A 24,748-nucleotide genomic window follows, 5' to 3' on the forward strand; every position below is an offset into this window, starting at 1 on the left:
GTCTGCCTGAAACCAAAGAAGAAGAAGAAGCAGGTATACTGCGCCTCAGTAACAAGAAAGGTGAACAAGGCGGCAGGCGTGAGTGACTTTGCAAACTGTTTGGCACTGTGTGGCCAAACATCAGACGAATGGAGGATCATGCCTACTCTGTATCACAACGAAAAGCGGCGGACACCGAACCCCCGTCATCTAAGAAGCGGAAACACGACGAGAATAAACGCAAGCGTGACAAGAAACGGCAAAAAACACGGATCAACATTGGCACGGCATTTACACGATGGAAGTCACTGATGGAGGAAATAGGTTTTCAAAGTGACGCTCAAGTTGCCAGTTTTCTCTTGGACAGGTAATTAATCCTACACACACAATTGTCTAATATCACTGCAGTTTTTGGAGTACAGGATGCTCAGACCTGTCTAAAACAATAACATGCTGCGTGATGATGCTGTTACTCTCCAGTATACTTATTCAGCAACGTCCCTGACGTTTCACAGGTAATGATTCAGTAATTTTCTGTAAAATAATTTTCTGGATATATACCTCGGTTACTTCTCTCCGGCTCCTTTGGAGATCTTCAAGCCTTTCCTCCTCTGCTCTCACCCCGCTGGCTCCCCTCTCTCGCCTGGCCCTAGCTGCACGGCCTCCCTGCCTTCGCCCTCGTCCTCTCCCTCTCCCTCGCGTTGTAACCCCCGTGCCACCAAAATGACTTGGACTCTGTAAACGGGGGATATATATTCTTCCAGCGAACACAATCTCGCTGTTAAACTAATGACTACAATTACTTTGTCTGTTTATATCACCATGCAAAGCAGCTCACCAAGACGTCACAACGATGTAGAAAAAATAACGGGTATATTTATTATCTTAAGTCTACATGAAATCTATACCCTACACAGACTAATGAAATACTATCTGTAAAATTATCTATGTAAACAAACCTCATCACTTGAGAGGGTAGGTGATGTGGACGTCGTAGAAGAAATTTTGTCCCGTAACGCTCGCCGTACTGTTGGGGGGGAGAAGCGGTGGGGGGGAGATGTTCATGTTGCTGCGGTCTGTAGTCTGACCGCTAGATGTCGCTGAAAATTACACACTGTAGCTTTAAAGGATACTTCAAAATTATTTGGCAGAGCTAGTTCCGCCCTAAACCTGAGGGTGGCAGCGGTGACTATTGACAGTCTGGAAGTTTATTACAAGGACAAAAAAAAATAAAAAAAACACAAGAAAGGGAAGCAATGCCTTACTCCAAGTCTGGATCTGCTAATCAAGGCAAGAAAGAAGAGTGCTGATCAAATGAAGAAGGTGAGAGCAGAACAAACACCAGAGGCTGCAGACACATGCTGGGTCTTATCTATGAATTTATAAAAGGGTTTTAAGGAACTTTTTAACAGAGGTGTGCCTCATGCAAAGGAAAAGCTCATTAAAATTAAAATTTTAATTAACTTAAAATCAAAAATTTCATAATGATTCAGATCATATGCGCGTTTTAGCTGAAGGTGTAATAAATGGGGCAAAATTTGCTGCTTGGCTGAGGTCTGGGCTCTCAGATTGCTTTTCTAGTTTTAATTGTTGTTCTAATTTGGGAGGATTAGGGATTGAACGTACAGCTGATTAGCTAATTTTGTTTAAGCCAGCAGTCTGATGTATTGTACCATTGCCCATAGATGAGATATAATACCCCGTTTTTTGCTCATCTACAACTGCATCCAAATAATCATTTTCTCAGATTTATTTAAATTTCTTAAGGAATGCCCAAAAGTCGTCTTCAAAGGTCCTGCAGCTATCAGAGGCTTCTCTGCTTCAGCACAGCTAATTCTGATCATGGCTGGTATTCGCTTATCAATGGAAATCAGCTGTGCTGAAGCAGGGAAACCTAAAACCAGCTTTGGGCAGAACTGCTCTAGCGGCACAGATAGAAGTCGTACATGGATCTAGCGTTAGGCCTGTCACGATAATCAATAAATCAATTAATCACACGATAAATAAAAACTATCCATGTCATTTAATTTATCAGCTATATCGTCTCTGCCTGTGTTTTTCTCTTTCTATTGATGACACTGGTTGAAAAGGCTTAACCCCAGTGCTATCCACTGACCCCTCCCCTTCCTCATTTTTGAGGAGGTAGGAAGAGTAGACTATCGCATCAGGTAGTCAGCGTGCATCATTTTGTACTTCTGCAGGTTTAGAGCCCCATGAGGAGTTAGCGAGGTAAAAAAAACAAAAAAAACACATCTTATGTTGGGGGAAAAGCTCGAAATGGAACTGGTTTCAAAGTCAAGCGCAACAGCCGCAGTGTTGGGAGTATTTCGGATTCAAACCAAATGACCGAGGCGAACTGCTGAACCTATGCGAGCCAGTATGTCGCATTTGTCATAAAACAGTAGCAACTAAGAGCAGCAATGGAACCAAGCTACACATGCACCTAAAGCACAACCACCCAGCAAAGTTTCTCCAGCTGGAAACAAAAAGTACAAGCGGTGGCCCATCTGCTTCTTTAAGTTCGCGACAGTTCACCATCACTGAAGCAATTAATCAACAGGCAGCGTACAAAAAGGATGGAGCAAAGTGGCGCGCGCTCCCAGACATTGTAGTTCATTTAATTGCTAAAGAGATGCTTTTATTTAATATTGTCGAAAAGCTGGCATTTAGAAAAATGTTGCAGACATTTGATAGACTGTATGATCTCCCCAGAAAAACATACATATCACAAACATGATACAGTGGTATGAAAAAGTGTTTTCCCCCTTGCTCATTTCCTGTTTTTTTGCATGTTTGTCACACTTAAGTGTTTGGGAACATCAAACCAATTTAAACAATAGTCAAGGACAACACAAGTAAACACAAAATGCAATTTGTAAATAAGGGTGTTTATTAATAAAGGATAAAAAAAATCCAAACCATCATGGCCCTGTGTGAAAAAGTGATTGCCCCCCTCGTTAAAATATACTATAACTGTGGTTTTTAACACCCGAGTTCAATTTCTCTAGCCACATCCAGGCCTCATTATTGACACACCTGTTTTCAATCAAGACATTACTTAAATAGGAGCAGCCTGACACAGTAAAGTCCACCAAAAGATCCTTAAAAGCTACCCATCATGCCGAGATCCAAAGAAAGTCAGGAACAATTGAGAAAGAAAGTAATTAAGATCTATCAGTCTGGAAAGGGTTATAAAGCCATTTCCAAAGCTTTGGGAATCTAGTGAACCCCAATGAGAGCCATTATCCACAAATGGCGAAGACATGGAACAGTGGTGAACCTTCCCAGGAGTGGCCAGCCACCCAAAATTACCCCAAGTGCGCAGAGACAACTCTTCCAAGAGGTCACAAAAGACCCCACAACAACGTCCAAAGAACTGCAGGCCTCACTTGCCTCAGTTAAGGTCAGCGTTCATGCCTCCACCATCAGAAAAAGACTGGGCAAAAATGGCCTGCATGGCATAGTTCCAGGAAGAAAACCACTGCTGAGCAAAAAGAACAGTAAAGCTTGTCTCAATTTTTCCAAAACACATCTTGATGATCCCAAAGACTTTTGGGAAAACATTCTGTGGACCGATGAGACAAAAGTAGAACTCTTTGGAAGGTATGTGTCCCATTACATTTGGCGTAAAAGGAACACTGCATTTCAGAAAAAGAACATTATACCAACAGTAAAATATGGTGGTGGTAGTGTAATGGTCTGGGGCTGTTTTGATGCGTCAGGACCTGGAAGACCTGCTGTGTTAAATGGAACTATGAATTCTGCTGTCTACCAAAAGATCCTGAAGGACAATGTCCGACCATCTGTTTGTGAACTCAAGCTGAAACGAACCTGGGTTCTGCAGCAGGAAAATAATCCTTAACACACCAGCAAGTCCACCACTGAATGGCTGAAAAACAAAATGAAGACTTTGGAGTGGCCTAGCCAAAGTCTTGACCTGAATCCTATTGAGATGTTGTGGTATGACCTTAAAAAGGCTGTTCATGCTTGAAAACCCTCTAATGTAACTGAATTAGAACAATTCTGCAAAGATGAGAGGGCCAAAATTCCTCCAGAACGCTTTAAAAGACTCATCGCAAGTTATCACAAACGCTTGGTTGCAGTTGTTGCTGCTAAGGGTGGCCCAACCAGTTATTAGGTTTAGGGGGCAATCACTTTTTCACACAGGGCCATGATGGTTTGGATTTTTTTCTCCTTTAATAATAAACAGCTTCATTTACAAATTGCATTTTGTGTTTACTTGTGTTGTCCTTGACTATTGTTTAAATTGGTTTGATGTTCCGAAACACTTAAGTGTGACAAACATTAAAAAAAACAGGACATGAGGAAGGGGGCAAACACTTTTTCACACCACTGTATGTTGAACATATGTTTTTTTTTCCCACTGTGGTTTTATCTTGTGTTTTATTTTTATTCAAGTGTATTTTTAGTTAACAGAGACTGAGTCCATTTGATTTTTATTTGTCGTTTTATTTTGTTAACCAGTTCCAGTGTTAAGTGTTCTGTTGAAAATAAAGTGTGTTTATCTTTGGCAGGAAAATGCATGCATTATTACGTCATTTCTATTAAATCAGTGCAAAAAGGTCTCCAAACAATATTATCGTTTATCGCAATAATTTTTGAGAAAATTAATCTTTCGGCAAAATTTGTTATCGTGACAGGCCTATCTAGCGTACAGTGATGAGGATGCTTATTGCGATTGGTCGTAAATGATTTGATAGTAAACAGCAATTGTACAATATGCACACCAGAAGTTGTACTAAAGATGATTAATTTCACGTAGCATAGTGTTAATGGAATGGTCTTATAATATTTCAAAAAATTGCACAACGTAGGGAGGGCATGGTGGATGCAGATGGGGGTTTGAAATTTTCTACTCAAATACGGTGAAGCTTAGAAACTATGTTTGTGTTTAAGATGAATTGATGTAACATTAACAAGCATTGTCTAACATGGTTTCAGTCAGACTGCAACTAGCTGACCACAGTTAAAGAAAATCACATTTAATTCTGAGCAATTCTTTTTTTTTCTTTTGACATTTATTTGCTTTTCAAAACGAAAAAAGGAAATGTTAAAAATAAAAAATAAAAACCTGATCCTTAGTCATGAAACAGAAGTTTCTGCTAAAGAGGAACCAAACAAACTAAATTTAGACAAACTCCTCTGTACCACTGCTTGAGTGACGTTTCCAACGTTGGAGCTGCTGCGCCGACAAGCCTCTCTACTAACTTCATCTGAAGCGATGCCACTGAAGTGGCAGTGGAACGCATCAGAGAGACGGCGACGCCTATAAAGCAGATCAGAGCATCGGAGTCGATAAAATGAAGTTAACTCTAAGTGGAGGTTGCTAGTTGACATTCATGTCTTGTCGGTGCAGGCCCGGAGCAGTGAAGCAAGAGGCAGCGCTCGGCGGTGCTGATAACTGAGGAGAAGGGGAGGGCAGGGGGGGGTCAATAAAAGTTTCTCTGATGACATGCCTCGGCTTTGAGATTCACATAACACAAAGGAACACCTGGCATTTTAAAACAAAGCTTTTATTTGCAAAGATGCTGATTATTACACCCTTTCCAATCTTCCTCCATCCGATTCTCACCATAAAGGCTTATCTCCTTTCCTGCTCACTCCACCAGCTTTGGACTGTCAATAGATCCCAGGGTTTCAGTTTCCTTCACGATTTAACCACAGGAATGGTGGGGAGAGGGGAAAAAAAAGAAAAAAAGAGAGGGTGGGGCAGTGTAGTGTTAGTTGGCTGTGGTCCACTCTATGTGAGCCTGATCTACTCTAAATACCTGAAAAACAAAACTCTGTGGGAGAGAAAGGAGCCTTTAGGGGGAGAATCTCAGGATGTGGATTTATAGAGGATATGGGGAATTGGGAGGGGGAAAAAAAGCTGGAAAGTGAGGAGGGGGACGGGGAAGACCTGGTGGCAGGTTTCTAGGTGCTGCTGGCTCAGCCCTTCAGACGCTGGGCTGGAAGTTTAAAAATAGGAGCAGGTTTGCCAGAGTGATCTCCTCGTCGCCGCTCTAAACATCACACTGGTTGTGCTTTAATCTTCAACAAACAAAAGAACCCCACCCCCCTAAAAAACTAAATACATCTGTGATATTTTCCACAATGAAAGAACAAGAAGCATTGGTCTATACTCCTCTGTTTGCATGCCACATTTCTGCATCGCTCCTAAACCGTTGACTGGATTTACAGCCCTGTGACACAGTAATTACACTGGGTTGTGTAACACATATTTTTGATGCAGCTACTTTAAGGAGAGCCCCATAGCAGCGTAAGCTGAGAAGATGCCCATAAATACTGACTGGATATAGACCAGCCAATGATCCCCGTTTACTCTCCCTGCAACCAACAGGAGCCCCTCCAGGGTTAAAAAAAATAATAATCACCAAAGTGTTTTTTTATTGTAGAATAGTTAAAAAATTAACAGGTTTAAATCTTAAACATCAAAGGTTGCATCCATAGATAACTACTAGCATCTTTTCATCCAGAGGCTGTAGCTAACAGCTTTACCAAAAAACCTCACTTTGAAAAGTCTTAAAGGAGATTGAATTTTGTGAAGATTTGACCGATCTGAATGAACAACTCAAACAAAAACTATTAGACTTCAAGGATAAGACACTAGATTAGACCTCATCCAGAATAGCAAATTCAATTGCAGTTGCAAGTTATACCCAAAGAATTCCAGTTGAATCTGCAAAGTTATTAAAAATCAATGTTTGGCTGGTAAAATTTGAGAACAAAAACATCCTCCTTTATTTGATGTTGCCTCAGAAAAAATTTATTTGTTTCAATTTGTTAAAATAAGGTAAAACAAGGCACCTTTAGGTAACCAATTAGACATTCACCGCTCTGAGAATTCATTCACCTTTTTTTACTAAAGACCTGCAACATGAAATCAGATTAACCATCAGAATAAAATAAAAGGAAACTAGTATTGAAAGCAAGAATAAAACAGCAGCTTAACTGATTGCAGTTTCTGACCACAAAAGCCAGTTTCACATGGTAACACTGTTGGTTAAAAGACTACCTCCTACCTCCATTTCCTGCTTCAATTATCAACTCCTTCGTAATTTTCTGTCCAAAATAAACTCTTTAGCCTCGTTAAAGGCTGTACACCACCATGATATATCTGAGATTGAAGCATTTTCTGAAATGAATAGCTCTTTGGTTTTGGCTACTCTCAGACTACCTGTGACTAAATATAGAATGTATTGGAACATTTTTAAACCAGGGCAGATTTGTACCATTTATTACCTTTTAATGAAACCTCGGTTTACAGATACTGAATTATCCCTTTAAGAAACATCTCTGTTGTTTTAATAGAAGCTCCACCTGCGGTTCACAGTGGGGTGGGGAATAACATTTCTTGGATGGCCTTTGCTGCACATTTATCATCTTTGACTTCACTAACGCATTCGGGTGTTTTTTTAGCACATGAACTCAAGTCCTGAAATGCATTTCACGGATGTCCTGCTATACTTATCCCAACAGTCACTGGGGGGGTGGAAGTGTTCCAGTGATGAGAGAACTGCAAAGAGAGTTACAGTTTTTTACACTTCCACCTAACAAAGTAGGCCTCAATTACATAAGAACAGTCTTCTCTTGAGGTTAAATTACGCCACTCTACAAACCGCTACTTTTGGCTGGTTGCGACAAAATGATACTTTGTTTCTTAAATTTTAAAAACAATAAAGTTAAGATATGCATTTCTCCTATTTCCTCTGATAAAACAAAAACAAAGCCCCCCCCCGGCAAAAAAAAAAAAAAAAACACACTATAAAGCCTCAAACCCAACGCTAATTTTGACATTTTTAATTGAAAAAGCTTCCTGGATGGGAAGCAAAACATCTTCAAAATTGGAAACAAAGTCTGGTGGATTTGTTTTTTTTTTTATGCTTTTTTGAACTGATCAGAAGTTTCTGGCCTGCATTCAAAGTGCTTCACATGGCCTATACCAAACACTGCATCTCCCTGAAAGCGCCATCTGCTCTTTGAAACAGCATCATGCTGTCGGAATCAGTCTGGATAGGGATGCTGCTGGAATAAAAGCAGGCGACTTTGGAAGAAATCATGTTGATTTTAAACAGAGGCAGGTTTTTTTCAAGGTGCAGAATTCTTGCAAGGGTAAAAACTTTTTGAGATATAACCACACTAAAATTTGAAATGGTAAAATAAGAGTTTCCACAAATACTTTTAGGTTTCTTTGAAAAAAAAAAAAAGCAACAACAACAACACTGGAAAAATAGAAATCTAGACGATTCATTTTTTCTTCAAATAAGTGCATTTGTTCTTGAATTGAGGAGGTAAAAGAGACATTTTGCCAACGGAACAAGACAATTTACACTTGTAATAAGAAAAAACTATATTGAATTTACCTCATTTATCTCATTTACCTATTAAATTTAAAAATAAATACACTTCATTTAATACATTTTTACTTATTTATAGATCGCTTTTCCAATGAAGAAAACACATGAAACTTTCTAGTTGTAAGATAACATGTGAAAAAGTACAGGAGGTGTTAATACTTTTGGGAACTACTGCATTCATGCAGCTGAAAAGGAAAGGAGTCTTATCAAAAATGACATGCAAGAAGAGAAGAGGCAGGCAAACAGGGAGAGAAAGGGATTAAAGGGTATTCTGCTGAGCCTCCCTGTCACTGGAACCTGTCCCCTCAGGGTTTGCATTTATGGAAGACGAGTAGGGCCACTGAAAACATAATTAAAGTTAACTGATTTTTAAATATTATTTCTGTATAAGAAAAAAGTCATAATTCTGACTTTAATCTCAGAATTCTCACTGAATTTTGAAAGCTAAAAATACATGTTAGCATCAAGCAGTAGCCATGTCTGTTTTTAAGACTAAAATAGCTCTCTCATTTTAATCACCTTCTGTTATTCCATTAATGAAATAGCTTCAACGGGGACCCCTTGGACATGTCAAAAGTCGCTTAATTCCGTCTTTTTCCATCAATGTGTTACTGGTCCTCCCAAACAACTCACATCTTTGTCAGTGAAGCTGTGTGCTCACACATCTCTTCCTTCATGGTGCCCATCTACATTAACGGGAGATTAACGTCAGAATTCTGAGAAAAAAGTCAGAATTCTGAGATTAAAGTCATAGTTCTGGGATTAAAGTCAGAATTCTGAGATTAAAGTCAGAGTTCTGAGGAAAAAGTAGGAATTCTGAGATTAAAGTCAGAATTCTATTATTAGAGTAAGAATGCTGAGATTACAGTCAGAATTCTGGGATTAAAGTCAAAATTCTGAGGAAAAAAGTCAAAATTCTGAGGAAAAAAGTCAGAATTCTGAGATTAAAGTCAGAGTTCCGAGGAAAAAAGTCAAAATTCTGAGATTAGAGTTAGAATTCTGAGATTAGAGTTAGAATTCTGAGATTAGAGTTAGAATTCTGAGATTAGAGTTAGAATTCTGAGATTAGAGTTAGAATTTTGGGATTAAAGTCAGAATTCTGAGGAAAAAAAGTCAGAATTTTGAGATTAAAGTCTGAATTAAATTTTTTTTCCACATTAAACTGAAATAATATTTAAAAATCAGTCAACTTTTTTTTTCAGTGGCCCTAATCCTCCTCCATATGCCTTCTATGCTGGAACAAAGTGTTTTTATTTCTGAGCTCTCTGGGCTGCTTCTATCCGTCCATGTTAGGAGCAACATTGCAGCAATGTTATAAAATAGATAATCTGCTCCAGCCTGCAGCATGTTTTTATTTTTAACATGACAACCACCAGAACCTCTGGGGTTCCTCTCCTTTCAAAGTGATCATGATACATAAGTTGAGGGAACACAACACCTGACTAATCGGTTAAGTTTCCCACAGCACTGCAAACGCAGCATGGTAACTGCCCGCTACCTTCTCAGTTTACAAAAAAAAAAAAAACATCTAAAGACCACGATTTAGTTCTCCACCACATCACCCATGCTGTCGGTGTTTTCTCCTATCCGAGTGGGTGTCTAATGTTTTAATTAAACCCAGCTGGACCGAAGAATGCGACAGCAAATCCTGAGCAGACTTCCTGAGGGTTAAAAAGCCATCATATTGGCAGCATTGAGCCAACCTTCGCACAACTCGCTGCTTTCATGCTGCCTTCACGGCGACAAAACTCACCTAAATCATCCATGGTGGACGCCGGAAATGGGTCCAGTGACGAGAACCGGGACCGGGGTCCTTCTCTCAAACGGACACAACTGGACTACAAAGCCGCCGACTCGGTTCCGACGGACGCCTTAAAGGAAATTCCCTTTTCACTGGATGCGGGGAAGTTTTCAAGTCCTCCTGCTCCTCCTTCTTGCTCTCCTGCTGGTCTACGAGCCTCCAAGAGACTTAAAAACACACCTAACCAGCTGTACCCCCCCACATACACCGCACGAGTCCTCTACGGTCCACATCCAGCCCCCTGCTGTCCGCAAGGCACATTTCATAGCGGGCGGCGCCATCTAGCGGCTGGAAATGGTACACACCACAGAGTCGGGGATATTTATCAGTCCTGGACCGCTCACGCAAAATAACAAATTCTAATCAGAGGCGTAGCTAGAAAATGGTTTTAAAGGTGGCCAGGAAATAACCAATTTATTTAAATAACCAATTTACCATACAGCCTTTGCTAACAAATAGATGCATATTTTTAAACTTTCTAGATAAGAGGCATAGTGGATAAAATTCTTTCAGGTTTGAGTTCTGCTGCGAAAATCTTTTCCATTGTTATTACTTATTTGCTTTTAACAATAACCATTCTGCATAAAATTGATATTTACGAGTACCCTTAGCAAAAAGTAGTATACTTGAAGTAAATTCTATTCAGAATACTTAAATATAAGTTTAGAAAATATACCGAACAATGTACTTTTAGTTTACTAAAGTAATACTTCTTAGAACTAAATTGGAACATTTTTAAGTTTACAATAAAGTAAACAATAGTATAGTCAAGTACACTTGACTATACTATTGTTAAGTACATGAAATATAGTTTAGAATAAGTAAACTCTAAGTGCACTGCCTGATTTTAAGTATGAAATTAGTGCACTTTTAGTATACTTGAATAAACTCCTTTTTGCTAAGGGTTGGACTGGGTAAAAAATAGATTTTAATCGATTTTGGATCGATTCCTTTACATTTTTGTAAAATCGATGTGTCTGAATGAGATCAATTAGTTTTATAGTGATGCGCGTGACGTTCACATTCAAATGAGCAGGCTTGTGCAAATGCCGAAGCGAGTAACACACTGCTCAGCAAGCTGTCTCAACTGTAGTCTGATGTCTGGAACCATTTTGGATTTAAAACATAAGATATTAACAAATGGTCGCTGACCAGCAAACACCCTGTAGTTATTACAGACAACGTTGCAAATATGGTTTGTACAGTGGAGATAATGCAGCTCATGCATGTCTGCTGTGTCACGTCTGCTTGCTCATGTGAGGCTTCACTTTTTCACTTGTCACAAGCAAGTTTGCACTTTTGAGACAGTTTTGTTCACATCTCAAGTTTAAACTGTCTGATTTACAAGTTTGTGTTTAATATGACAGGAAAAATAAAATACATGAGTATTTTGAAACACAGTTGAACTACTTTCACAATTGTAAAAACAGATTGAATTGAAATTAATCGATTTAGAAATGTATGAATCAAACTCGAATCGATTCAGGACTTTGGCAAAAATACGCAGCCCTATTACAAGTTCTAATATCTACACAAATTTATTATTTAATACGTTTTTATGTAAATAGTTACTTTATCTCTGATGACTCCTAGAAGACTTGCAGTTTTTCTTTATCCCATATCACAAAATCTAGTTCTGAAATGAGGATGAATTCTGTTCTTATCATCCCTAATGTTAGTATATTGATGTGCATAATTAACCAGTGTTTTTGTTGTCAAGTAATTATGAATATATGAAAAAATAGTTATATATGAAAAATTCAAATGTTTTGTATATTCCACTTGAGGGATTAGAGGGGGAAAATGGTATGGGTGGCCACAGGGGTGGCCAATGATTGGCCATGGGTGGCCATGGACACCCCTTGCCCCCCATCTAGCTTGGCCCCTGATTCCAACGAGATTTTAGATGTTATACATAAAGAATTGCAGAGTATAATTATAAGCAAATATAATCCAGTCAAATTTATCGTATATATTTGGCACGTTTTTGTTCTATTATCTCATATCAAAATTATTTGGAACCAACAGATTTTAGAATGTATTTATTTGTGCTTATTGTGGTTATATCTACATCAGTTTTTCTATCTCCTAGGTTCCTGGGTCTTCATGCTGCAATTTGTCCATCAATATTCTCTATTAAACCTCTGAGGCCTTCACTGCACAGCTACAATGATGTCTAGATGACATTCAAATAACTAGGGGAGATATTAGGTGGGAAACAATTGAATTCAATTCAGTTTATTTATATAGCGTCAATTCACAACACGTCATCTCAAGGCATGTTACAGTTCACCAGATCATGCAGTCAAGTTGATTAAAAGTTTTCTATCTAAGGAAAACCAGTTGATTGCATTGACTCATCATCAATCCCTCACACTAAGCATGCTTGGTGCGACAGTGGGAAGGAAAAACTCTCTTTTTACAGGAAGAAACCTCGAGCAGAACCAGGCTCAGTGTGAGTGGCCATCTGCCGAGGTTGACTGGGGTTAGAGAAGACAGAAGCAGGCATACAGTTAAACAATGAGAAGCAATCTTCTATCGTGCTTTTCAGTTATAAGCAGACAGAAATGTCTCTTGTAGTTTGATTTGTGGGAGAGTTGGAGGTTTTATCTCCAACATTAATGCCTAAAGAGGTTGTCTTGAAGAAAAAAACATAGAGATTGTCAGAAAAACTAACTTGTTTCCAATCCTGACACCTCGCTTTTAAATCTGTTACACACAGTAATTTAAAATATCCTTTGGAGAATATATATTCCAGCAGTGAAAATGCAGAGTATAAATATTATGTATTTGTCCGAGTCTTGGAACTGGAAGAGGATTAATGATTCCGATTTCTCGTTAAGTAAAAGAGGTAAGGTAACAAAGATTATCCTGCACAGCATCGCATTACGGCTTCTATGTCAACAAAAAGTGAACATAAAAACAATTTCAGAAATTCTTGTCACATTAAAAACCGTTCATAATGTCTTGCATTGCTGTGGCAAACATTAACTAGACCACTTTTTGTATATTGATAATAATATTAATAAGTGTTTGTGTTTTTGCAGTTACTTCTCAGCTTTTGCTTTTGCTGTCCCGTCCTGTGAAGAGATCTAACAACTGAATGGACAATTGTGTCAAGCAAAAAAATGATACTTTAACTAACAATAATCTCTGAAATAAGTGGTTAAAGGATTGGCATTTTAAGGGTATTATAATATTTCTTTGTTAGGATGTCTAACACTGGTCTCCTCCTATGCAGGATGTTCTATGTAATAGCTTCTCCACAGAAATAAAGCACGACCTTTAGGTTCAAGAAGAGTTTGATTGTCATTTGAGACGGGGGAGGTAATATCTGAATTTTTTTATTTTTAATATTTTAAATAAATGAATTCATAAAATGATTCTCAAAGGGTTTTCCAATGTTTTCTTAAAATTTTTGAAATTTTATTTATTTTATTGTTGATATGGAAAAGTTTCCGACTTTCAGTTAAATTAAAAGCTGTACATTTGGGCTGAAAAAGAACCAAAACAAAAGGAGGACGCAAGGTGAACCACCTAAAGGAGGGGTCAAAGTGTGAACAGACAGTTAGCTGAAGAGAAAAAAAACGTCTGTGGAAAAATATTGAAAAATATTGGATAAACTTGTGTATGCAGACTCGCAGAATGAAACCATCTTAGGTTTTAAGGTCCTGTTGATCACGTGCATGAGTGTAGTGTCCATTGTAGCAGGACATTTGTGCTCTCAGAGTAAATGCACTAAAACCACAAACACTGAAAGGGTAGTAATTATAAAAAATTATTTTTTCCCCCTGCTATGTACTTGAAGCATCCTATTTACTGAAGAGAATACAAATGAATAAAACAATCTGTCTTTGCAAAAGGGAAGAAAGCAAAAAAAAAAAAATGAAAACATTTACTTTGAAAATCTAAAATTTTAAACATTTATTTTTAGTAGTTACTGTTTTGGAGACTTATCAGGGCGATCTAACAAGAGGAGGGATTCTTTGTTCCCAGCTTTAAGCAAAAGAATCGAATAACTTTCCAGGGGAAGCTCCATCAGGACATCATTAAATAAACTGACTCTGCAAAACCAGAGGCTTCTGACAGAACACCCATCCATTATTCCTCATGGATGAACTATAAAGGCTCTTAAGCACTGCATCAAATGTCAATAGAAACCCATAGTTGCACTTTATATAATGGGTTTCCAGAGAAGGAATTGCTGTTTGGTTGTACATGTGATTCCCATAGGAGGTTATAGTCAGCTGTTCAAAGGTTTGATATGGTCACTGCAACTTATTTGATACAATTTAACGAGATATTAATTAGAACTTTTCCAATATAATTTTTATTGTTTCTAATTTTTCTACCACAGCACACTATGAGAAAGTTTCTTCGAATCACAGTTGCAGGCTTTTTGTGTTTGGTTTGCTAATCTCCTACCAGGGGACTTTGGCTTCATTGGAGCCCAAAAATATGGATATCCATCAGTGCTGGACTGGATGTTTTTAACACATCTTTGCATCAAGAGTTTTGCAGCCTCCGACAGGTTCGTGTAGGTTGATGGCTGTTTTTTTTAGGGCTTTGCAGATGTTGACGTTATTGTCTCATCACCTATACCTGCTTTAAACTAATCAATGTTTTTTTTTTATCTTTGACCTATTCTTTGCCTACTTACCTTTAGAAATGGTTTCTTCAGAGTTTTTCTTCCCCAGTCCTTTCTTTCGTCAGTTAATTAAAAAATCATCAAGGGACTTTCCTGTGTTGTTTTTTAATCTGAGTCATCTAAGGTTCAAAGAGGAAACTCAATGTGTTGGATTGATGATCAATCAGTTAAGACCTGCCAAAAGCAGTCCTCTTATTTATGCTTCCCTGTTAGGGGCGGAGCTAAGGGATAGCCAGGGGTGACTCATGCCGGTCACTGACCATCCCTGGCAGATGATTTGCTGTTTCCATGCAGATCTAATTTATTACCGCTGGAAAAGCAGTTCCCCAGTCCATCAGAGGGTGGCAGCAGGGAAGTGGAATATATTGTGTTACTTTTTAATTGTTAGTGCACTAACCATAAAAGGACAACAAAGCTATAAATATTTATGATTCACAGCAAAGATTGTATGCTCTTTTCAGAACTATTTTTTGTGTTTTATGGGGGGGAGGTATGTGTCTCTGCAGTTGTAGGAGTCTCCTATGTAATTAAAGATAAAGAACTACTCAATGTATTTAACATGTGGATTATGTTAAACCATAAATTATTCATTGAGACTGTATGGTTGTTTTAATATGTATAATAAGGCTTCATACAATTTGAAGGGTAGGCTTGAAACTTTACTTTTTGATAAAGGTAATAGTTAGAGTGGCTCAGGTTATCCTGACCTATCTCTATAGTTATGTTGCAATAGGCCTAGACTTCTGGAGGACATAGGGACCCTTTTTCATCATTTTGCTTCATTCTATCTCTATTCTCCCATTCTGCAGAATCTGTTAGTGCAATCTCTAACTGGTCTGTTTCTGTTTGACTGTGACACCGCCCTGGAGAGAAATATCAGCTGTGCTGCTGCCATGAACACCATTGTTTATAGATGGTTGAGATTGGCCCATTTTTCAGTGTAGTCCTGTTTCTCTGACCGTGACTGACTGGATGTGCTCTCTTCATCCTCTGACATGGGAGTTGGTTGGAGCTCATCTGCCTGGCTGTGTGTTTCCTGGAAGGGGCCACCCCTCAGCGCACATTGGTCCCTGCCTGGCCACCCCTATGAAAATGGTTTCCTGCTGTTGTTCACCATGTAAATATATCATAATTAGATTTCCAATGTAAAGCAGATGTAAAGCTGATTAATTTACTGACCTTCTTAAAACCAAATAGAGACAGATTTCTGTTGTGACTGAACTTCACTTCCAGTGCTGTTCCATGTGTCTGTAATAGAGAGCAGGGTTCTGTTACTTATGAAGTCCAGTCATTAAGTAACAGAACCCTGCTGTTTTTTTTTTCTTATAGATATATTTAGAGAGTTTGGAGATATTGGTAATCTTTCATGTATGAAGACAATGCAGTTCTAAATGTCAATTCCTTAAGTTCCTGTTGGTTTTAACAACAACCATCAGAACATCCAGAAATTCTGCATACATTAACCTGAATACATTTGTTAATTTGTCTCCTTCCTTTTGTCAATAATGATCACTGAAAGATTAAACACATGATTCCATCCATCAAAGGGGGCTTTGCGCTTAAGGTTTCTTTCCTACCAATTTTTCATGCAACAGCAAAATATTTTAAAACTCCAACACTACAGTAAGTCTGATATGTCAGATAGATGAAGGTGGTGCCATCCATTTGTGAGCCAGCTGCGTAGAATCCCCAGTGTTGTATTACCAATCCCCACAGCAGCTGAGTCTAAAGTAAATACAGGTCTTTGTGGGAGTAATGCCTCGGTGTTTCAGCAGCCACATGTTTTTGGAAGTCTGTTTTGAGTAAAATCCTAATCTGTAAATCTCTGATTATAATTGTTGTCGACATTCAGCTATGCGATTAAAGTGCTGTTCTAAATTTAACACGTGATCCTCTGACGTGCCGGCCACAGGGCCCCCTGGTGAAGATATTTGTTTCTGATGTGCAGGCAGGAAGCTGGGTTCAGTGATGTTTATTTGACATCACTGAATTGTATTTATAAAGAACTATAGAAATGTAAGCTTACCACTTCTCCCCTAAAGACGAATGGCTTTTGGAGGAGGAGTTTTTGTATGAAAGACAGACAAAGCAAAAGCAAACTACCTGATTTTTTTTAAGCTCAGCTGAAACAGTGTTTTGTAAAACATCCTTTTGTTGCAGTTTTAGCAGCAGATATTTTCAGACATCTCAACATCTTCTTCTTTACTAAATTGCTCATGTTAAACCACAGTTGAAGAAGAGGGTCAATTAGCTTTGGAGTCTATTTCAGACCTGGCTGCATGTTTAAGAAGGTGAGCCTCCATACCGACACCTTGTCTTTGGTTGCCACTAACAAGTTTCTCTCTTTTATGTACTTCCTGCAGAGGATGAGTAGCACCAACCTGCCCCCACCCATCCTCACAACCTTCTACAGAAGCACCATAGAGAGCTTTCTGACCAGCTGTCTCACTGTGTGGTGTGGAGGCTGCAGCTCCTCAGACTGGAAGAAGAGTGATGAGAATAGCAGAGAGGATAATCGTGGCTCCTCTTCCCTCCATTAAAGACATTTTATCCCAGCGCTGTGTGTCCCGAGCTCATAACATCATATAATACCCCACACACCCCCACCATGGACTGTTCTCCCTGCTGCCCTCTGGGAAGAGACTTCGCAGCATTCAATGCAGGTCCATCAGATTCTGAAAACGCTTATTCCCCACTGTCATCAGACGGCTGAACTGTTGAAAAAAAACTCTAAATCATCTCACAAACTGTACATCAAACTTATAACACCAAACCAAAATACTGCACATTTGCACCATATATATTAAATGCTCTGAACTTCCATACCAATGCATTTTTTTTGTACCATGTTTTTTCTCCCTAACCATTTACAGGTGCTGGTCATAAAATTAGAATATCATGAAAAAGTAGATTGATTTCAGTAATTCCATTTAAAAAGTGAAACTTGTATATTATATTCATACATTACATACAAACTCATATATTTCAGATGTTTATTTTGTTTAATTTTGATGATTACAAATGACAACAAATGAAAATCTCAAATTCATCATATCAGAAAATTAGAATATTGTGAAAAGGTTCAAAATTGATGGCCCCTGGTGCCACACTCTAATCAGCTAATTAACTCAAACCACCTGCAAAAGCCTTTAAATGGTCTTTCAGTCTAGTTCTATAGGCTACACAATCATGGGGAAGACTGCTGACTTGACAGTTGTCCAAAAGACGACCATCGACACTTTGCACAAGGAGGGCAAGACACAAAAGGTCATCGCTAAAGAGGCTGGCTGTTCACAGAGCTCAGTGTCCAAGCACATTAATAGAGAGGCGAAGGGAAGGAAAAGATGTGGTCGAAAAAAGTGTACAAGCAAGAGAGATAACCGCACCCTGGAGAGGATTGTGAAACAAAACCCATTCAAAAATGTGGGGGAGATTCACAAAGAGTGGACTGCAGCTGGAGTGAGTGCTTCAAGAACCACCACACACAGACGTATGAAAGACATGGGTTTCTGCTGTCGCATTCCTTGTGTCAAGCCACTCTTGAACCACAGACAGCGTCAGAAGCGTCTAAAGAGAAACAGGACTGGACTGCTGGTGAGTGGTCCAAAGTCATGTTCTCTGATGAAAGTAAATTTTGCATTTCCTTTGGAAATCAAGGTCCCAGAGTCTGGAGGAAAAGAAGAGAGGCACTTCATCCACGTTGCTTGAAGTCCAGTAAAAAGTTTCCACAGTCAGTGATGGTTTGGGGTGCCATGTCATCTGCTGGTGTTGGTCCATTGTGTTTTCTGAGGTCCAGGGTCAACGCAGCCACATACCAGGAAGTTTTAGAGCACTTCATGCTTCCTGCAGCTGACCAACTTTTTGGAGATGCAGATTTCATTTTCCAACAGGACTTGGCACCTGCACACAGTGCCAAAGCTACCAGTACCTGGTTGAAGGACCATGGTATCCCTGTTCTTAATTGGCCAGCAAACTCTCCTGACCTTAACCCCATAGAAAATCTATGGGGTATTGTGAAGAAGAAGATGCAATACACCAGACCCAACAATTCAGAAGAGCTAAAAGCCACTATTAGAGCAACCTGGGCTATCATAACACCTGAGCAGTGCCACAGACTGATCGACTCCATGCCACGCCGCATTGCTGCAGTAATACAGGCCAAAGGAGGCCCAACTAAATACTGAGTGCTGTACATGCTCATACTTTTCATGTTCATACTTTTCAGTTGGCCAACATTTCTATAAATCCTTTGTTTTTATTGGTCTTCAGTAATATTCTAATTTTCTGATATGATGAATTTGAGATTTTCATTTGTTGTCATTTGTAATCATCAAAATTAAACAAAATAAACATCTGAAATATATGAGTTTGTATGTAATGTATGAATATAATATACAAGTTTCACTTTTTAAATGGAATTACTGAAATCAATCTACTTTTTCATGATATTCTAATTTTATGACCAGCACCTGTACATTTGATCACTCCTGCACTTAAAAAAATGGAAATGTCATGAGAGCTGTACAAAACGAAATTTGGTTTTGTTATATTGTTATGGCAATAAAAGTCAAAGTCTTTTCCTTTGATTAGCACCAATTTTACAACTATTAACTCTACAGGCCTCCTCCCATCTGAAGAAAAGCACCCCTACTGCATGATTCTGCCACCACCATGTGTCATAATAAGGCTGGTATCTCCAGGTTTATGTGCAGTGTTAGTTTTTTACCATGCATAATTTTACACATAGGCTAAAGCGCTTATTTTGTCTCACCTCACCAAAGCACCCAGGCAAAGAGCAGGTCTTAATTACCCTTGCTACTTCACTAAAAAAAACAATAAACAAAACAGATTTATGCAAGGTGTGAAAACAAATAGGTTTTTCTGTTAATAGACCTATTATCCAAGTTTGTTTTCTCTACAGCCACTTGAGAGTTACCACAGGCCTTTAGGCTTCTTCCCAACCAATTTACAAAAAGACCGACTATGTTTGTGGTGGGAACCTGGGGAACTGTGGAAAAGTAAAGAGCAATGAATAGTTTTTCAAGCGAATACATGTAAAGACAGCAGTAGTTGGTGTGCAAATTCATTAGTCTCAGATCAGTGGCAGCAAAAATGTATTTTGAATACAAGAAAAAAAAAACATCTTATCGTAATTAAATTCCTTACCATCTATTTTAGTAATGAGGGAAGAAACATTTTGATTTCACTCTGTAGTCGTACAGAATCAATGAGAGCAAAACAAGCAAAAAGGCAGAATTTCTCCCTTTTACATGATAGTTATCGTTTACAAAATATATCATCAATAAGGTTCACTCTTGGTCCTTCTCCTCTCCATGAGTAATAATATGCACCAGGTTCTTGTAGTCCAGGTTTCCTGCCACGTCGGGGGGGAAAGCGGTAAACATCTGCTCCATCTAACCATCAAAATCACACAAGAACACCACATTAGTCTGTGTGCATCAAAAGCCGGGATGATTCACTCTCAGTTGATGCTCTTTTCATTATTCAGAGGGAAAATGGGCCTGACGATGGCCGTCACAATGACGTCTATCCTTTTTCGAGTCACACTCTTGCTTTAAGTAATCAGCAGTAGCTAATGGGGATAATTAGTGTAAAACACCAAAAAATACCTCCTCAGAGGTGAATCGGTCGGCCTGAGTTGTTAGCATCTGTGTCACACTGTGGAGAGAAGAAAAACAGTCTTCATAGCTAGAAAAGATTATGCAGCACTGCTTTCAAAGAATTAGCATACTGCAAACCCACGATACATACTAGTCTTTCTTCAGCACGCCTTTTCCCTCAGTGTCGAAGACTTTAAACGCATTCAGGATGGTCTCCTCTGGATCTGCACCTGCAGTCGTTAAAGCAGCCGTCACCACTTTTCCAACACCACTTAGCTGTTACTTTAACAGTTAAAGAAGTACTGAGGTTTCATTAAAATGCAATCAGTAGTAACTAGTGCTGTCAATCGATTAAATTTTTTTAATCGCGATTAATCGCATCAATGCCTGAGTTAACTCGCGATTAATCGCATTTTAATCGCAAATTTTTTTTCTGATTGAAAATCATTTAAATACTCTCGATGACATACAAAAAATACATACAGGCTAGGTTTGTGCCAATGTTCTTTTTTTAAAATGAAAACAGGTCACAGACACTGATTTATGCCATAGAAACATATGGCAAGAAGATGGGGAGGCATGTAGCAAAAAATAACAAATATGTAGCCAAAAAAAAGGCCCTGAAAACAGGCTGATGTAAAAGACCGTCTTTACAGTTAATACAGTCTTTTGAACAAAGACAAGCATTTTACCCTACTGCTGTAAAATGTAGTACAGTTAACATTAGATGTTAATTAACCAAGATAATAATGAACAATTTTCAATCAATACATCAAAATCAATAGACCGACATCACTAGATGGAGGTAGTCTATGCTCTAGAAAGTTACTTTTCAGCCTCTTAAAAAAAATGAGAACACACACACACACCCACACACAGACACATACACACACACACACACACACACACACGATACCGACCTGTGGCGTACACAGACAGCAATAGTGCCGTAGCAGATTCCATTTCACCTCAGTAATCTGTTTTCTCAGCGTATTTCAGGTTGCTACTAGTTACCAGACACTCAACTTGATTGTTGGTGGTGGGGCTTAAAGAAAAGGCACTAGCGTCACCCAGTGTATGAGCGTCTTTTTCCCTTGAGGAGCTCTCCGCTCTCGAAGCCTATGAGAAATGCATACACTGGGGGAAAATAGCCCCGCCTTCCCGCAGGCTGCAGCGGGATGTACTTGGAAAATTGTACCATAAAACCACATAGCGTTAATCTCACGTTAAAAAAATTATCGCCGTTAAAATGGCCTTGCGTTAACGCGATAATAACGCGATAATTTTGACAGCACTAGTAGTAACGCATGGTGTCGACAGGCAGTCATTCTATAAAACACTGGTGTTGGTCCTATTGGTAAAACCGGGTGATATTTGTGGATGTGAATACAAGGGGTCAGCCATGTTACAGTGATGGTGATGCAGCACAGGATGCAGAGGAGTGATATCAGCAGTATGGCCGGTTTATTTTTTTTAGATGATGTCCAAAGTATAAGGAATTGCATACGATATATATAGAAGGTAAGGGCTTGCATGGTGGTGCGGTGGGTAGAGCTGTTGCCCTGCGGCAAGAAAGTTTTGGGTTCGATTCTGAGTCTCTATGTTGCTCTGCGACAGATTTGTGATCTGTCCAGGGTGTACCCCGCTTCTCACCAGCACTAGAGATAGGTACCAGCCCCACCGCGACCCTGACAAGGACTAAGCGGGAGAAAATGGATGGACGGATAAGACGGTATTGATGAATATCAGTTATCAGGCATAATAGCAATACCAAATACAATATACCTATATGAACTGACCAACTATTTCATTTCAATCCATCCCCAGTTAGTAGTTCACTGAAGAACAGTAGCCTGGCCAGCCAGATTGATGCAACATAACTGTGGTGCATCAGTCTGGTAGCTGGCAGTGCTCCATTTCAAAGGCGGGACTTACAGCGTCAACATCTTTAGGTGAGAACCAATCTTGAAAACTACAGATGTGATGGACAAACCCAAAGCGGCACGCTCTGTTTTTGTAATTTTGTAGTCTTTTTGCCTAAAAGATCAGAGGATGTAAGGCATACATCTCCAAAGTCTGTCCTAGAGGGCCGCTGTCCTGCAGGTTTTAGAGGTTTGCCTGCTCCAGCACAGCTGATTGCCATTGATAGCTGATTAATAGGCTTTTGCTGAACTGCAATCATCAGAATCAGCTGTGCTGAAGCTGAGAAACCTCTAAAACCTGCAGGACAGCTGCTCTTGAGGACTGACCTTGGATATGCCTGATGTAAGGTGTGCTTTCTAGTATGTTCTTGATTTTCATTGCAACACTGCTCCATTGCGGTCGTCAGCTTGATGTGATGCCAGCAGCAAATTGATTCTGAATTTTGGGTAACTCTAACGCTGAGAGTCATGTATCGTACAGTCCCGACTCCCGCGCTGTGATTGGTCCAGCCGGATCTGGCCAGAGTCATCAGCGAAATACCAAACATAATTCCGTCTGGCTGGCAAGACTAGCAGAACAGAGGACTAGTGTTGTTTGAGATGGTCAGTAAAAACAGGAAATCTTTGTTTTCTTTCTTTCTTACAATTCTTATATAAAGGATGCACGACTGCTAAGAAGCCTTTCTCCAACAACTATGAAGGTCTTGAACAGAAGCAGTGGATCTGTGTAATAATTGTGTGTTTATGTGATTTACAAGAATTGCTTATAAACCTGCAGTTTTAGCCCATACGTTTGAACAGGTGGTATTATTCTGCTGTCCTGGTGTTTCTTAACACCCCCTCTGGTAACAGTAGCAGGGAGGGACTGTGGTGCAATTACTGGATCACCTGCAAGTGCTTTGGGCAAAAAAAAAAAGAAAAAAGGCCTGCAGCTCTACAGCTCTATCTGCTGCTCGTGGAGAAGAGTACCGTAAGAATGATTGAATCCTTCACATCAGTTTCTCAAATAAGAGACATAAAATGTAGGAAGATATGAAACTAGATAAGTCTAAATAAATGCTACTTGGGGAAAGGTCATGTAGCCTCACCATTAATCCCTCTTTTCACGATGGTTTATGTTCCTACCTTTTAGCTTCTCTCCAAACATTGTGAGGAAGACTGTGAAGTTGATGGGGCCAGGAGCCTCTTTGAGCATGTCGTCGATCTCTTCCTGTTTTACGTTCAGGCGTCCTTTGAGAACAAAACACAAAAAACTAATCCTAACTCCTTAAAGACTAATGTCACCATGATCCTTGTGTAGAAATGTCAACATACCAAGAGCGGCGAAAGTGTCCCTCAGATCATTCTTATCAATGAAGCCATCTCTGTTCTGGTCCATGATGGTGAAGGCCTAAATTAGGAGCACAGAGAGAGAGGTAGCGTTACCAGGAAATAAATTAAATGCTTGTTTTAAACCATAGTGGTCTCATCTCTACAACAATAACACTTGGATGTAAAATACTTTTTTCACTCCTCTTTTCTTTCTTTACAGACAAAGACTCAGGTATTTATAACACGTAAACCACCCCTCGGATATTGTGCGGCATCCGGGGAACGCACAGCAGTTCATCTGTGGCCTAATCACTGATGACACAGTCTGAATGTTTGGGCACCGCCGACCTTCATACCAGCATACCTTACAAGCCTTGCTGTTGCCAAGCCTGAGGCATGAAAATAGACAGGTGGGCATACTGTGGTGGTGAACAATAGAAACAGAAAGACAAGGAGTGAAAGAAGCAAGATCCCTCAGGGTGTGTACAACCCTTAACTCTGCAACAGCTAAGCAGAAACCAGTGGATTTTACATAGAGTTTACTGAGCAGCTCTCACCTCTTTGAATTCCTGGATCTGGGCCTGCTCAAACATGGAGAACACATTCGAGTTGGCTCCCTCGGCTGCCCTCTTCTTGGCTTTCTTGGGGGCCTTTTTGCCATTGAAAACAGAGAAGGTATAAACTAGTTAATTGTAAATTAAGCAGATAAGGCCATTAATTAGCTATAAAGGTACCTTCCTCAAAATTGACATAAAGTTAAGATTATTAATAAGAGAAAACACACAATATGACAAACTACAACTTAACAGAGCTTTTTTCCTCAGCTGTCCGCCCTGAAAGAGGCATCTCTCTGAAGCCAAGACAACACACCTGCCCCTAATGTAAGAAACATCTCACACATGCAGACTTACCATGGCTGAGCAGCTGGGATGTCACACCAACAATGATGCCAGTGAACAATGGGGGTTGACTTTTTGTAGTCTCTGAGCCACATCTCCACTGGATGATATTTATAAACTATGTCCTCTTTAGGAAGTGACAGGTAAATGATGCTGTATACAACACTTATAGTACTGCGGGCTCTCAGA

General features: G+C 39.4%; 2 protein-coding genes across 3 annotated transcripts in view; both read right to left on the reverse strand.

Moving 5' to 3' along the window:
- Nucleotides 1-10,379, reverse strand: part of LOC119780127 (flocculation protein FLO11-like) — a 51,838-nt gene extending 41,459 nt beyond the window's left edge. The window contains exon 1 of one of the 2 annotated variants that reach the window (XM_038280036.1): nucleotides 10,111-10,379. In XM_038280036.1, coding sequence (XP_038135964.1) covers nucleotides 10,111-10,123 — 13 coding nt within the window. In that variant the 5' untranslated portion in view covers nucleotides 10,124-10,379. The remainder of the gene's footprint in view (nucleotides 1-10,110) is intronic. The other variant, XM_038280035.1, reaches the window with a different exon arrangement.
- A 9,496-nt stretch (nucleotides 10,380-19,875) lies between these two features.
- Nucleotides 19,876-24,659, reverse strand: myl2a (myosin, light chain 2a, regulatory, cardiac, slow). The gene is made up of 7 exons (XM_038280037.1): nucleotides 24,572-24,659; nucleotides 24,218-24,310; nucleotides 23,664-23,739; nucleotides 23,475-23,579; nucleotides 20,579-20,657; nucleotides 20,437-20,485; nucleotides 19,876-20,220 (listed from the first exon to the last, which is right to left on the reverse strand). Exons 1-7 carry the CDS (start codon nucleotides 24,572-24,574, stop codon nucleotides 20,116-20,118), a joined length of 510 nt encoding a protein of 169 aa, XP_038135965.1. The 5' UTR covers nucleotides 24,575-24,659; the 3' UTR covers nucleotides 19,876-20,115.
- Nucleotides 24,660-24,748: the final 89 nt, after the last annotated feature.

This window comes from Cyprinodon tularosa, unplaced genomic scaffold (assembly GCF_016077235.1).
Source record: "Cyprinodon tularosa strain WSP-4 unplaced genomic scaffold, ASM1607723v1 ctg155, whole genome shotgun sequence".
NCBI classification, from domain to species: Eukaryota; Metazoa; Chordata; class Actinopteri; order Cyprinodontiformes; family Cyprinodontidae; genus Cyprinodon; species Cyprinodon tularosa.

Coding starts and splice junctions, on each gene's coding strand:
- myl2a (XM_038280037.1), bottom strand. Junction 23,580..23,663: donor GGACACTTTCGCCGCTCTTG/GTATGTTGACAT, acceptor TTGTTCTCAAAG/GACGCCTGAACGTAAAACAG. Junction 20,486..20,578: donor GGCGTGCTGAAGAAAGACTA/GTATGTATCGTG, acceptor TTCTCTCCACAG/TGTGACACAGATGCTAACAA.